At 39.6% G+C, this 14,202-nt stretch overlaps 1 protein-coding gene across 12 annotated transcripts in view; it reads right to left on the reverse strand.

Annotated features, from left to right (window-relative positions):
- Positions 1-14,202, reverse strand: part of mycbp2 (MYC binding protein 2) — a 60,535-nt gene that overhangs the window by 42,745 nt on the left and 3,588 nt on the right. For all 12 annotated transcript variants that reach the window (XM_046405064.1, XM_046405060.1, XM_046405062.1 and 9 more), the window contains exons 3-11: positions 8,176-8,391; positions 6,974-7,127; positions 6,332-6,528; positions 4,960-5,202; positions 3,845-3,916; positions 3,402-3,498; positions 3,216-3,289; positions 1,016-1,154; positions 776-852 (exon numbers count right to left, since the gene is read on the reverse strand). In XM_046405064.1, the coding sequence (XP_046261020.1) occupies positions 776-852; positions 1,016-1,154; positions 3,216-3,289; positions 3,402-3,498; positions 3,845-3,916; positions 4,960-5,202; positions 6,332-6,528; positions 6,974-7,127; positions 8,176-8,391 (1,269 nt within the window). The remainder of the gene's footprint in view (positions 1-775; positions 853-1,015; positions 1,155-3,215; positions 3,290-3,401; positions 3,499-3,844; positions 3,917-4,959; positions 5,203-6,331; positions 6,529-6,973; positions 7,128-8,175; positions 8,392-14,202) is intronic.

Genomic DNA, 14,202 nt, shown 5'->3' on the forward strand with positions numbered 1-14,202 from the left:
TCTTTACCAAAAAAGCACTGCCTCCCTACAATGAATGGGTCAACTTTGCTCGATTACTGTCGAATTACTCCAACAGCCTCTGTACACAAATGCTGTATGCTAATACTTACATTCCAAATCATGAATACTTACATTCACAGTTTTTTTCCTTTCTTTCTACATCTTTTTTTTTTTTGGGGGGGGGTCACTTTTATACAAGTTCATTAAAAACAAAGCTTCACACACAGCAAGCCCTGGTGTGCCTAAACTCTAGACTAGCAGAGTGAGGTAGTCTAATCACTTCCAGTTAGTTGAGCACAGAGATCACTTTATATGCTCAGGGTGCATATAACTACTAACAAGAACTGGGTCCAGAGTAAAATAAACAGTGCAAAGACCATGAGACATGCAAAAAAGACAGCTCCTTCATTCTGTATTAATTAAAGCTTAGATGGCCAGCAAATATTTCCAAAACAGTAAGAAAACTCTTATTGTTATGCTTAAGTACAGCATGATCCTAGGAAAATTTACCTACAGGTAACCACAGACAGGTGTTATGAACACAAGAAATATTCATTTTGTGTGATGGGCCTCAAGTAGTCAGTGTGACGCAGAATCGAGATGACACATGGCAAAACATAAACAATTTAGAACTTTTTCCCCTGATTCAGCCTCTGAAGTGCATGGCCTGTCATTAACAAGACAAAAAACTGTTGGAGCTTAGGGGTTGAATCTGTTCAACTTAATTGTTCTTAAACATTTTAGGCACACCACCAGAGAAGATGTTCTCGCTCACCTTTCCTGAGGCAGTTTTCATCAGAGCAAACTCCCTGCCTGCTCCAAGCAATGCTGCCTCTTCATCAAAGCCTGTGCCTAGGAGATCAACATACTATTTAGAGCCAAGTACACAGTAAAGCAAGGTTGAGAACTGTGCCTTTTTGTTAAATTCCTTTGCGTTTTGAACAGTTTCCGACACATTTTACACCTTGCCTGTAGCTCACAACTCATGCAGATTTTGTATTTTTGTATTGCTTACTGATGATGTGCAGATCCTTCTCCAGGTCAAAGAGAGAGATCCCGCAGGCATGCAGACATTTCCTTGCCAACTTCAGCTGCAGTTCCTGCTGCAGGGCCGGGTCAGAGCTCATCGTATAGATGCGCACCACAAAACCATCCTGCAGGAGTCGGTGTCAAAAGGAGGAAATGCTGTTCAGTTTCATGACTCAACTTTGCTACAGTGTGGCATTTAGAGTCAATCTAACAATGTTAGGATACAAGAGGCCCTGGTTTGTTGAAAACATATCCCCACTTTACCTGACTGAATGTAATAATCAAATTGAATCAAGCTCATAAAGGAACCGTTCAAATTTCAAAAATTCAAATTTGGAGAGAAGCTCTTATTCTCTGCTCTTATTCTTATGTGTAAGTGGCTCTAAGTGCATGTGTGTTTGTGGTAGAGTGGGGAATAGTGTAAGTCATTGCATACTTGCCTCACAAACCACCCCGCACACTCATACATAATGTACTAAAAGGAGTCTGAATTAACACATGGATTATAATCTTATTGGAGTCATAGCTAGGTTTCTTAACTGTAGTATGTTCAGGCTAATTTACTGGGGGTGTGGCTTGGGGTTATAAAATCTGTGCATTTATTGTACATTATATTAGCGACATAATATTAGTGGTGATAGACAAAACCATGAAGGATATGACATTTATTGACAACTTGCAGACTTTGACTCCATGCAGAGGACAAAATGGAAGACACAACTGCAAAGATGTGTGTTAGTGAGACTGCAGGGCATGTGGCTGAGAGGGACCATTTACAGGCAAGGAACAGAGTAAAGAGAGGAACATAACAAGAAAATAATTGGGAGACAACAGGGATATAAAAACAGATGAAGGGCAGCCTGGGGATGGTCTGGCTTTCACTGTGTGGTAGCAATGAGAGACTCATCTATCATGCTTTGATTCCGGCAGTGCTGAGCACATGTGCCACTCAAATCATGAAGTAAGCACCTCTATCCTCTAGCAAGAATCCCCCCCGCCCCTCCCGTGCTGACTTCTCCTCCTTACATTTTACCTTGCTCCTTTGAGTATCCCCTTGACCTCATGTAGTTCATGCACATCATCCTCTTCCTCTTCTTTCCAGTATCTAAAACCCCCTCACTGTGTGCAGTGGTTGCATTTGCTGGCTGCAGCTTCTGAGGACTCCCCAGTCCACCGCAACACCCCCCCTCCCTCCCGCTCGCCTCCTTGATTAGCCTAGAAACTGCTCTCCGGGAAGAAGGCTAGCTGCAATGGCAGATATATGGATTTCACATCATCCCCTCCCCCACTCACATTACAGAGTGCTTATGCAGATAACTGCTTGAGAGATTAAGCTCCCTAGAGAATACCCACATCTGGTGCCACTGCCCTCACTGTCACGCCCACATATGCACAGCACACTCATAAACACAGACACAGTTACATTGCTCTCTGTGGCACAGCTGGTGATCAGCTGAGGGCCCTTCAAAGTGAGGCTATGGTCTCAACAGCAGGGGAAGTGACAGATGCTTCACAGGGCAGCTCAAGAGGAACAATACCCTCATTTTACCTAATAACAGATTTGATTTTCATAAAGGAAACAACACATATTGAAAGATAAAATAAGATTGCCAAATGAGGATCAGAAAATGGTCTGACTGCACTAGTGTGTGTATAAATGGCTGATGACAAGGTAGATGATCGCACACAAAGATGGTCCACATTTCCAGGGACAACTTGCTCACAGCCTCTCTGAGACTGAAATTTACTATCAGCCCATAGTTCAGGATGACCAAGTCAACAGTCATTGACTTGTTGACTTGTTGACACAACTACCTGCAGTAAATGTAAAAATATAATATGTTAAGATTTGCGCATTAATATGTCTAAAAACAACTAGACCTTTGTAGATGTAGTTTGTTGAGTTGTGTACTTGCATTATTCCAAATGTTTAACACAGTGTCCAAACCCAGAGATATATGTAATTATCTTCCAGGTTAACAGTTAGTCACCTGCCACTACAACTTCTAAGTAACAGATTTTTTTTTTCTTGGTTCAATTATACATGTAAGGGAACCCCTGACTGATTTTCCAATCAATTTTCCAGTCAATTTAAAACTTCACATTTAAAATGAAAACAGATTGGGAGAGATGGTGTACGTTATCCCAGTTGTGACCAGGAGCTTTAACAGGAACATTAAACTTACATCTTTGCAGGCTGCAATCTGATTAATGTATTCTCCATCTGTGAAGATGATGTTCTGTCCATCTGAAAGTTGACCTGCAGAAAGAAGCAAAGCGACAGTGAATATACCTGATGTTTTGCTACTTGCAATTTTGATGACTTAACTCTTATTAAGTGTTCTTTTTACAATCAAGTATTTTCTTTGCACCTGGCATTATGACAGTCCCCTCAGGCTCCAGAGTTTCAGGGTTGATCTTGATGGCCGACATAGTGTGGTTACTTGCGTCCCGATACAACAAGTACCCCTAAAGACACAACACAAATGTTGCTGCTGATATACAATCAATAATCACTATACTTAAGAGAAGCCTTACAACTACAATGACAAAGACAACAAGTTATAAATACTCTGAAATGTCTCTCTGTCACATTGCTTAAGAATAACACATGAACAGTTTAACAGTTCAACAAAGTTTACAACTATTAAGACTGTTGGGTCCAACACTTCACTACACACTAATGACAAACTCACTAAGGTCACATGGAGATCAGTCTTAAGCTGATATGTGACCTTAACATTTTACAGACTCAATGCCTTTTCATAGTCACTTCACTGAAATGTACGTGAGGAGCAGCTTAATGAAGACCTACCTGAGCAAAGCCCAGCCATGATCTCTTCTCCTTTCGATTCCTTATACGAGATGTGGAGTTGTACACATGGCCCTGTGAGGAATTGATAACGAAAGAGCAGACAACACCAGCATTGACAAGCATTAATTGAATCTCAGCTTATGAAAGATAAGCTGACAACTTAAAAAAATATAGTCATTCATCTTTTTAAAACAAGATAGTATGTGGTCTTAAGACAGAGCTATAGGTGTGTATAGGCACAGTTATCAACAGCTAACACAAAACTACAGCTGTTAGCTGCCTCCAACTCCACCTGGGAAATAATGTTGCCTTTGTTCAAACTTTATTTCATCACATGATCCTGTGTACAAAAGTCATTTCAGGCTTCAATGCAATTCCTTGTCTGGGTAGATAAATAGCTACTGCATCATTCTTTTGCATACATCAAACACAGAGATACAACTTAGTTGCCAATTTCTTAAGTACACCTAGCAGAGAAGCAATGACATAAATGGGTTGGACAAAATAATAGAAAAATCTGTTAGTATAACGCAATACAATTCAACAAAAAGACAAAATACATCCCTCAAAATGATCATGAACTGCATTCAACACCTGTCTAAAGTCATTTTTCCCACCGTAGGGTAGAGTTCGATTTGACTCACTTTTTGTACAGGTATGACTTTTCTCTGCTACATTTTTACTGCACCTAGCACTTGTGCTGATTAGCAGGGCTCAGCAAATGGACAAGTCAGTCCACCACAAACATCTCCTTAAGCACAGTAAAGTGTACATTTAGAATTTTTTTTTTTTAACATCTTAGTTATGATAACAAGTTAAGCATAGGAACAAGCAATCACATTCAGTCCTTCAATTGTCAATATATGACCCAATCACCAACTGGCACAAGCCCAGTCGAAACATAATCTTATAACCTTTATTAATGTAGGATTTATAGCAGGATTGACTGCATTGGTTTGGCTCAGTGTATCTGATAAACCGGCAACAAAGTACATATCTGCTTTCCTGCAAAAGTTATGTCTCTCCAAATAGTACATTTATCATGACCAGAAAAAGTTACAAATTTGGAAATGCATGGTTATCACTCCACAGTGACAGCTTTGAGTGCTACATACCCTGACAGTGCCACTGTATCCAGAGCCCACTTTGTAGAGCCCATCCTTGCAGAGCAAGTACAAGAAGGAACCATCAGTCTGTAAAAGACAGCGCTCATCCTCGTCAATGGCCACCTCTTTCAGGACCCACTTGTTCATCAGGGCTGCGCGTTTGATGCCATTCCCAAACCAATCCTGGATTTGAATCTTTCCTACCAGGACAGCCTGTACACTCCTCTGTAGCGCATTCAGTATGGTGGGCACCTGGTGAGATTTAGGAAGACAGAGAGGGTGCTGAAAGATTGCATGAAGCAATTGCAAACCTCTAATGTGGCATAATGGAGTGTATGTTGTGAAGAAGACAATGTACCATGTGGGAACTGGCTACTGAGCTTCATCTTTGCTGATCGAATCAAACTGTCATACTGGCATGTTCGCCCTCCTCTCATTTTGCCTGAATCCACTCTGACGTACACAATCACATCATTTCTATGGCAGGTATTACACAGGCATTGTTGCATACATCGAGCACACACACACACACACACAACCAAACACACAGCCGCACACAAGCGTGTAAGCCAACACTTCCCGGCAGCCCGCCTGCCATTGTAATGATTCACAGTCCAGTCAACAGGAGATAAATGTGTGAGGCTATACAGTCCCTCTGCAGCTCTGGTCACATGTAGGGAATTTTATACTTTTGCAAGTTAATGTGAAATATTTTATTGTCACAGAGTTTTAGTTTTTTAAAGCAGAAGCAATGAAAAAAGAAAAATAAGTAGAGGAAAGAGAGAGACAAGCTAAAGATCTAGAATTCAAAGCAAAGAGAAGACCATAAGAAGAGCATGGGCATAAGAATACAGGAAGGCTAACGTAATCAAACAGGAGAATCAGAATGGTTTGACATTTTCCAAAACTCAATTTGCACTGTGCAGATCCTCCCCTGAGACTCTCTGGAAAGAAAGGAAATGCATGAAGGAGCCAGAAGTTACTTTATCCTTCTAAAATCTAAAGCATTTCTTCTTGTCAATGGGTACAGATTTCCAGAGGTATTTAGAAAAATTACAATTCAAATTCATTTGTAAGAACAGTGTCATTCAAGCTTGTGCTTCACTGAATAAAAGCATCAGGAATCATCACTTTGAATTCCTCTTCTGACATGAAGATGTTCAATGTGAGACAGTGATCTGAACCGGTAGTCAGGACAAAGATAAAATCTAATTACTGCTCTTCCCACGATGTGAAATAAAGTTTGCACTGACAAACTTGTATTTATCTTATTTCATCATGTGTTTTCATATGACTGGCAGTGATGCAAACTTAAGATAAAGAACACAGTCAAATGTAAAATCACCAGTTTCAGTACGATTTCTTTAAACTGGTTAATTACCTGTATTGTCTGGCATGCATGGCTGCCGTTGTTGGTAAGGATGGCAGAGACAGCCTGCAGGATTTTGCCAGTGTCACCCCAGGCCACCACCAGACTAAAGAGGCAGGCGCAAGACAGAGCAGTGATAGCCTGTCCTGTCGGATCATTGGGCCCTGTGCTCCGGACCGTAGTCTCCAACAACAACTGGAAAAGAGATTCTGAACAAGCATACAAAATTTGGGCATGTTAGACATTTGTGAAAACAGAAATATGGGAGTGCATAAAACATACTGAACAAAATATTAAAAATAAAATGAGAGTATAATGCGGTAAAATATAACAATCCAAAGGGAAGTCAATAAAACATTTTAAATTTCACTTAGGATTTGTTGCAGGGCTATCGCATGGGATTGCATGAGAATGTACAAATTAGGGCTGCACAAAAAAAACTAACACCATTTTTTTCCTGCAACAAGTATTACAATATAAAAAAACACAAAGAAAGTTATCAGATACATGCAGTGTATTATTCAGGTACATATACACAATGAAATGGCATAATGCTCATCATTTGGGTACTTTTTAACAATTAAAATATATTGTGCAGCCCTGGTACACAAAGACCTGATAAACCTTTTTATGTGTGCACATTTTCAGTCTTACCTAGCACATCAGGCGGCTCAGTCTGAAAGCCCTCAGGCTGCTGTCCCTGCAGCATGTCCAATAAGGCCTGCAGGCTACGCAGGCACAGTGAGGGGTGAGAGAACCGAGTCTCTTTTATCAGCTCGAATACCCCACACAGGCCAATGCCAATGATCTGCACACACACAGAAAGAAGCACATTTCTATAAGCTGAGATACCATTTTAAACAGCAAATGAAAAGAAGACACGTAGACTGTGCATATACGTAGATTTAACTTCTTGTAAATCCAAATAAGAACTATTCAAATAAGATTCTAAATGAAAGACAACAAACTTCTGGAGTATTTGTTTTCTTTTAATTGTATGACCTCATCATCCTACTGTAAAACAAGCTCCACTGAGCTGGGGGCCCACAGTATGTACAGTTACTACCACTTCAACATGCACAACACAAATTTTGAATAATGACAGACCCACTGGAGTGCATGAAAAACAGGCAGGCAAAGGAGTTTGGCCTAGAAAAAGAAGACGTTCTCTCTCTCTGAGTTTGGTTTGTTAGTGAAACAAATAATGCTTTAACCTTCCCACTGATCTCACTGAAGAACTTGTTTTGTAACAGTGAAATGAAAGCTTAGTATCAGTGCTTAAAGAATAAAATAAATTTAATGGAACGGATAAAAACCTAATTGGATAATGATAATTGTAAAAGATAACAAGACATGTACAATACTGTACACAAAAAACAAACAAATATAAATAAATCAGTATTAAATAAAACATTCTACACTATACTAATACAGTTTGTTAAGATTTATGGGTGCAATGAGCAATAGGTTAGCTTACTGACAGGGCAAAAGGGTAATAGGGCATGTTATAATACCAGGTGACAGTGCATTTTAGTTACAGTCAATTACAGACTGAATAATTTTCAGTGGCACAGTTTCAAATATGACTGACAGAACTAATACAGAATCATAATGATAAACTGAAAGGCTCACAGAGTAGAAGAGGGGGTTGGAGAAACCAAGCAGAGGCTGTAGATTGCAGACTGCAGGTTTCAGATCTCTCTTATAATAAAACTAAAAAAGATGAGTTCTACATAAAAGCCCAGACAGCTAAAGGACTGCCACATCTCAAAGGTGAAGAGCATAGGCTGGCTCTCGCCTTGATACCGCATGCTGCTACCCCCACATAAGCAGCTAATACTGCCCCCTGCTCATACCTTTGGCAGCTTCACAGCTGGCTCACGATACTCTTCCTCCTCCTCACTGTCCGAGTCGCCGCTCTGCACCGAGCTCCTGGAAGCCAGTGCAAGGGAGGCCTCTCTCTGCTGCCAGTCCAGCACACAGTGCCGCACGTTGCAGTAGACATTGAATGCAGATGGGTTGCTGTGCAGCTTGATGTCCGGCACACAGAGGGCTCCATCTAGACTCTCAGCCTGTGGAATAACAGAGAGCAGTGGTCAACAATGGTCAGCAATATCTTTTCTTGATGACCACATGCAGGATATCATTTGGTGCATCAATATATCATTTTTCACAGCATATAGTCAGTCATTTACAAATGCCAATGTCAGTTGTTATGAGCTACAGTTACTTAAAAAAAATGTATCTTAGGTTAAGCCTTCACATCTTCTTGTAAAAATCAACTTCAAGACACAATTTAAAAAGACGTCAAAAATAGTGTCCAGGAGAGAGAACATAGTGTCTTGTGGACAAAAGTAGTGACATATTTTAATTAGATTTCTATGGAGCTGCTTGGGTTTTTTACAAATCACAAGCCTCATCTTTGAGTCACGCCTGCAGCCATTTGGGCTGGAACAAAGCTGAACAATGGATGTACTGCAGCATTTTAGGTTCTGTCTGTTATTGATGACATAACAGGAGATGTTAACCTTATATTGCATAGAGAGACAATTCAGTCATTCATTCACTTTGGTTTTTGCCTCTCGACTGTTCACGACTTTCACATTCACGTTCACGAGTTTAGTGTACAATCACTGATGACACACCTGATCAAAGCGAGTCCTTATGGATTCCTATCCCTATAAGGAAAATCACAACTGAGAGGCACAGACTCCCAAATATAGATGGGAGCAGATTTTAGCTGTTACATTTGACTTGAAACTAAATTATATAACTACCTTCGATCCTGTCATTGTCCTCATCTATTTGGTGACACAGTCGTGACATGAAATGACTCCTCTTTTTGCTTTGACTCCTCAGGATGTTCACATTTGTACACACTTGGCTTGGCGAGTATTTACCCACTTCAAGATCAGCTCAACACAGCCATCACTGTTATAAAATGGCTTACCCAACATTTTACATAACCAAATCAGAAAACCTTAAATACCATCACCTTATAAGTTACCGGTATAAGTCATATGGCGAACTTTGTAGTAAACAGTCATGGAGAAACATTAGCTTTCGTCTGGAGTCCTGTTTCTGGCCACACATTATTCCCTCTTAGCTCCATCTTGGTCTCTACCAACTCCTGAGTGAAATAGCGGTCTCCTCAGCTGCTAAACGCACCATGATGTCCACCAAAACAGTAGGGTTTTAGACCTTGTTCCGCTTAAAAACAGCTGCCTGCTACAGCTGAAAACAGCGAGCTGGAAGTTGCTATAAAGCTGAGCTGCAAATCTGAGTGATAATGCTCCGGAGGTTTAAGCAACAGCTTTTATATTGTCGCACTGTTTTCACATCATTATTTGACACATTACTAATGTGAAATGTAGGTTATAGCCAGGACTTTCAGACAGTGGTGTCGTTGTATTGTATTGCTTTGAGGAATTAATACTTAATACTTAATACTGAAATAAATAAAGTGTGCAAGTCAAAAGGGAAAATTTACAATATAATCATTAGAAAGCTTGAGAATTTACATCCAAATAATCATTATGGTAAAACTACACTCCACAGAGAAACTTGATAAGCTAACTAAATTATAAGCAAAGTGCAAAGTGTTTTTAACTATCATCCTGAGGTAACCTCCAGAGAATCCTATTGATCGATTGCGCAAAAGAAGCCTCTTGCAGTGTTGTGCTTTAGGCACCACAATCACGAAGGGTGATGTCACCTATTTGGGGAGAGAGGTCATTCATTCTCAGCTAAAACCAGTGAGGAGGATATTAGGCGCTCTCTCTCATCTAACAGTAGTGATTACTGCCCTCCTGCCTTGCTGCTAGAGTAGAATTTGTGACAAAGTGACTGTACAGCACTCACAGAGGAGCACTACAAACTTTTAAAACCTAGAGATGCTACAATTCTTGTATAATAACCTAAACCGATGAAGCAAAGGAGAAAAATGGGATTCTTGGGAGAATTCTTGATTCTTGACAGGAAAACAAAAGGGTGGAGCAGAGACCAAAATACTGCACATTGAAGCTGAGCATTTGAGATAGGAAGCGCAGCATTTTTGGCCCACATATGCAAAGAGCTTCTGGTGGTTTGGTTGATAGTCTTATGCACGCAATATTCTGATAGTCTCCTTTGTCTGAAAACAGTTAAAATTAAGGTCATGAAGTTACTTTTATTTAACCTTTCATGTATGTTGTTGCTGTTGTTGTTGCTGCATGTTATAAGGGAGCAGTATAGATAATTTGGAAATTACGAGTAAACAAAGGGGTTGACCCACACCTCAAAAATACAACAAACAACTGAACCATGGTGTGTAATTGACAGCATTCACTGTCATGACTCACATAAGCTATGGCAGACACTAATATGCAAAGTCCAATGACACGCTGATGTTTTGTGGTTTCTTCTCACTTGGTAATGGCAACAAACCATAACATAAATGTGCTGCTCTTTTATGTTCCTGTCTGCACTTCACTGCTGATTAATGGCCATCTAAGGCTGATATGGAATCCCTGATCGCACATACACAATAACACATTTCAGACTGCCAACTTTATGTAAAAAATTAGAAGAAAACAATACTAGTTGAGTCTTGTCAAGCAGAGCGATTATTAGGTTGCACCACCAGATCAAGTAAATACATAATTTATCCACCGGAGACTTTTAAAATCCTGAATATTTATCCAATAATCCCTCGTGATGTTATAAACGAACCATGACTGTCCTTACTCACATAATCATGCAGGAGATAGAATATTTTTCATCCAGACGTCTAAAAAAAAAAAAAAATCTAGAAAAAACAGCAGTAAATTTTGTTAAAGAACCTTCTGGACTTCCCAGTCACCGTTGCGTATTTATCTTTCTGAGAAACGGATGCTTAGCTCTGTGCCTCAAGTGTAATATTAATGTTAAAATATGAGAGGAATAAACTGAGGCTACTACCCATCATCCTTAACAATAGCAAATAATTTTCCACTATCAATCCTTTTAATAGTTATTCTGTCTATAATTAATGGAATCTTGAAAAAATGAGATGTTGTACTATTTTTTTTATTTTGCCATCTAACTGCCAGTAACACCATTGTTCTCTGTCTTATCTATTTTAGTTCAGTCATGAGTGCACCATGTGCAATTAGGTCTCCTACAAATTATCTTTATATGCAGCTATCCTGCACTGGAAATGGCGGTATTCAATTTGAATACGGGAAGTAACATGGCATATATAATATAATAAAAAGTACGAACATGCAGATCAGAGTGGTGGATGTGCATATCATTTGCTTCCCTCCCCAAGCTATAATATCACTGGAAAAAGTAGCTGATACAGTTTGACTTTGCTCAACAGATACTAAAATATGAATATTGTGACCCACTGAAGAGAAATATAACATTTATTCTAAAAGGTATTTTCTGATTGTCTTCCATGGTTTTGGTTGTTTAAGACAGCATCCAGTACAGATCTGCTCACAAGTCATTTCTTTTGAAAGTCCAAGTAAAGTTTTGAGTCTCTGAGCTAGTGAAGTCTCATGTTCATCTTCTGTAGTGGTAACCATTCCATAATGTTCTGCATGTCATCCGGTTCACACAACACATTGCTATTTCTAAGGAATTCTAAGTGTGTACTGCGTTAACATCACTCCTTTCTCTATAAGGATTCAAGTAGCTCTGACATTAGCTATGCACATGCAGTAAATAGAGCAATGAAACAGTGTTCCTCCAGGATGCTACACGGTGCTACACAGAAGACCAGACATAAATAAATTAAAATAAAAATACAAAAATTATAAAAATAAAGAATGAAAAAATATATACATATATATAAAAAACTATATCCGCAGATATCCACTGAATATATACTGCATTGCAATATGACCGGATGAAAAGCCACTGCATCATGCATTCCAGGATTCTGCATGTGTCTCAGTTGTACAGCACAGCAGAATATTCTCCATGAAGGTATGAAGACTGGGGAGTGGGAACAAATAAAGTCGAGTGCGGTGACAAAGCTGAGATGAAGGTTGTGCATTGTAACAGTCGAGCAAAGATCAGGGTAGGGAAAAAGGCAGCTTTTCATAAGTCAACAGATAAAAAGAAGAACCTACAACCTGCACAATTATCTTATATCAATCACTCAGACAAAACATTTAGCACAGAGTGAGACATAAGGAAAAAACAGAGATCCCGCATATAAAAGCAAATGAAAAAGCAGAGAGAAGACAAAGAAGCAAACCATAGCCAGCACTCTATGTAAACAAGTGTGCCAAGCAAGCAGTCACTCGTCTTTTCAAAATATTAAGCAAACAGCAATCTAATCAAGCTAACCTCCTTAGCTACAAAGCTTAGATACACTAGATAAACAAAAGTATTGGGACACCTGACCATTGCACCAACAGAGACTTTAATGAAATTGGATTCTAAATACATAGACAGCTTTGCAGCTCCGACAGCTTCCACTCTTCCACACTTTGCACAACATTTTCATGCAGCAGAGCATTTGTGAGGTCAGGCACTGATGTTGGACCAAAAGGCCTGGCTCGCAATCTCCGTTCCAGTTTCCAAAGATGTTGGATGGGGTTGAGATCAGGGGTCTGTGCAGGCCAGTCAAGTTCTTCCACACCAAACTCATCCATCCATGTCTTTAAGGGCTTTGCTTTGTGCACTGGGGCACAGTCATGCTGCAACAGAAAAGGGCCTTCCCCAAACTGTTGCAACAAAGTTGGAAGCACAGCATTGTCCAAAATGTCTTGGTATGCTGAAGCGTTAAGATTTCCCTTCACTGGAAGTAAGCAGCCCAGCCCAACCCCTGAAAAACAGTCCCATAAAGAAGTGTGTCTGGATACTTTTGTCAAGTAATGTTGCTTTTAGCAATTCTTTTGTTTGGGTTTTATGTGAAATTATTGTAGCCAAAAAGTATGACAAATGTCTCAGCAGCTGCAGGTGTATTCAAGAGTTCCACATCTCGAGTCCAAGTCAAGTATCAAGTCACTGTGCAACTCACAACATTCGAGTCCTTATTTATGTGAACACTCAATTTCTTCAGTGTAACAATGAGGGAGGACCAGAATATTGGTTTGATGGTTGGACGACAACAAGAAGAATAATAGCACTCATAGGTACTTGCTACCTGCCAGCCCACTTGACGAGGCATCTTGTACTCAGATTTGAAAAAGAAAAATAATAATAATAATAATAATAATAAATGACATATGAGCACCACTGTTGTAGATTTTATAGATTATACTGATAGATTGCTGATGTTATTCTATTGAATGTATAATTTTGCACAACTACACTGCAATTATAATTTGAGTTTTTGAAAAAGATACATCACATATCTGCTCATCATCTTCATGTGGATGATATAAGTGTTCATGCTCTGTCTTTTGTTGCGATTTCACCATCACCTTTGTAAGTACAGAGGCAGACAAAAGGTAAAATCCTTTGAAACCACGGTTGTCTGACTATGCTGTGTGAAAGGCTTGACAAAGCAAGAGTGGAAACAACACATACAAATACAGCATGATCGCCCATTTAACTGCCCACGTTATTATCTTTACTGGTCAGCCAGCCTTGTCTAGCAGTCCATTCTCTTTCTCTATCATGTATATTCTGCTGTGCCAGCTCAACTCACTGACCAAGTCAACCTGAAGAGAAATGAACTGTCTAGCCAAATGCACGCTGAATCTCCTGTCTGGGATAGTTTTGAGGTGAGAGATGACAAAGTAGTAAAATCTCTGTTCTTCTCTGCTACTTTCGTGTTAATTTCAATTGCCTTCCAAGTTGCTCTGTGTAATAAAGTTAAATCCAAACAATGACAAACTATATTACAGACAAACCACAGAATAGCCCCACTCTCAAAGAAAAACAGTAAAATGGAAATGAGCCAG

The sequence above is a fragment of the Scatophagus argus genome, chromosome 11 (assembly GCF_020382885.2).
Source record: "Scatophagus argus isolate fScaArg1 chromosome 11, fScaArg1.pri, whole genome shotgun sequence".
NCBI classification, from domain to species: Eukaryota; Metazoa; Chordata; class Actinopteri; family Scatophagidae; genus Scatophagus; species Scatophagus argus.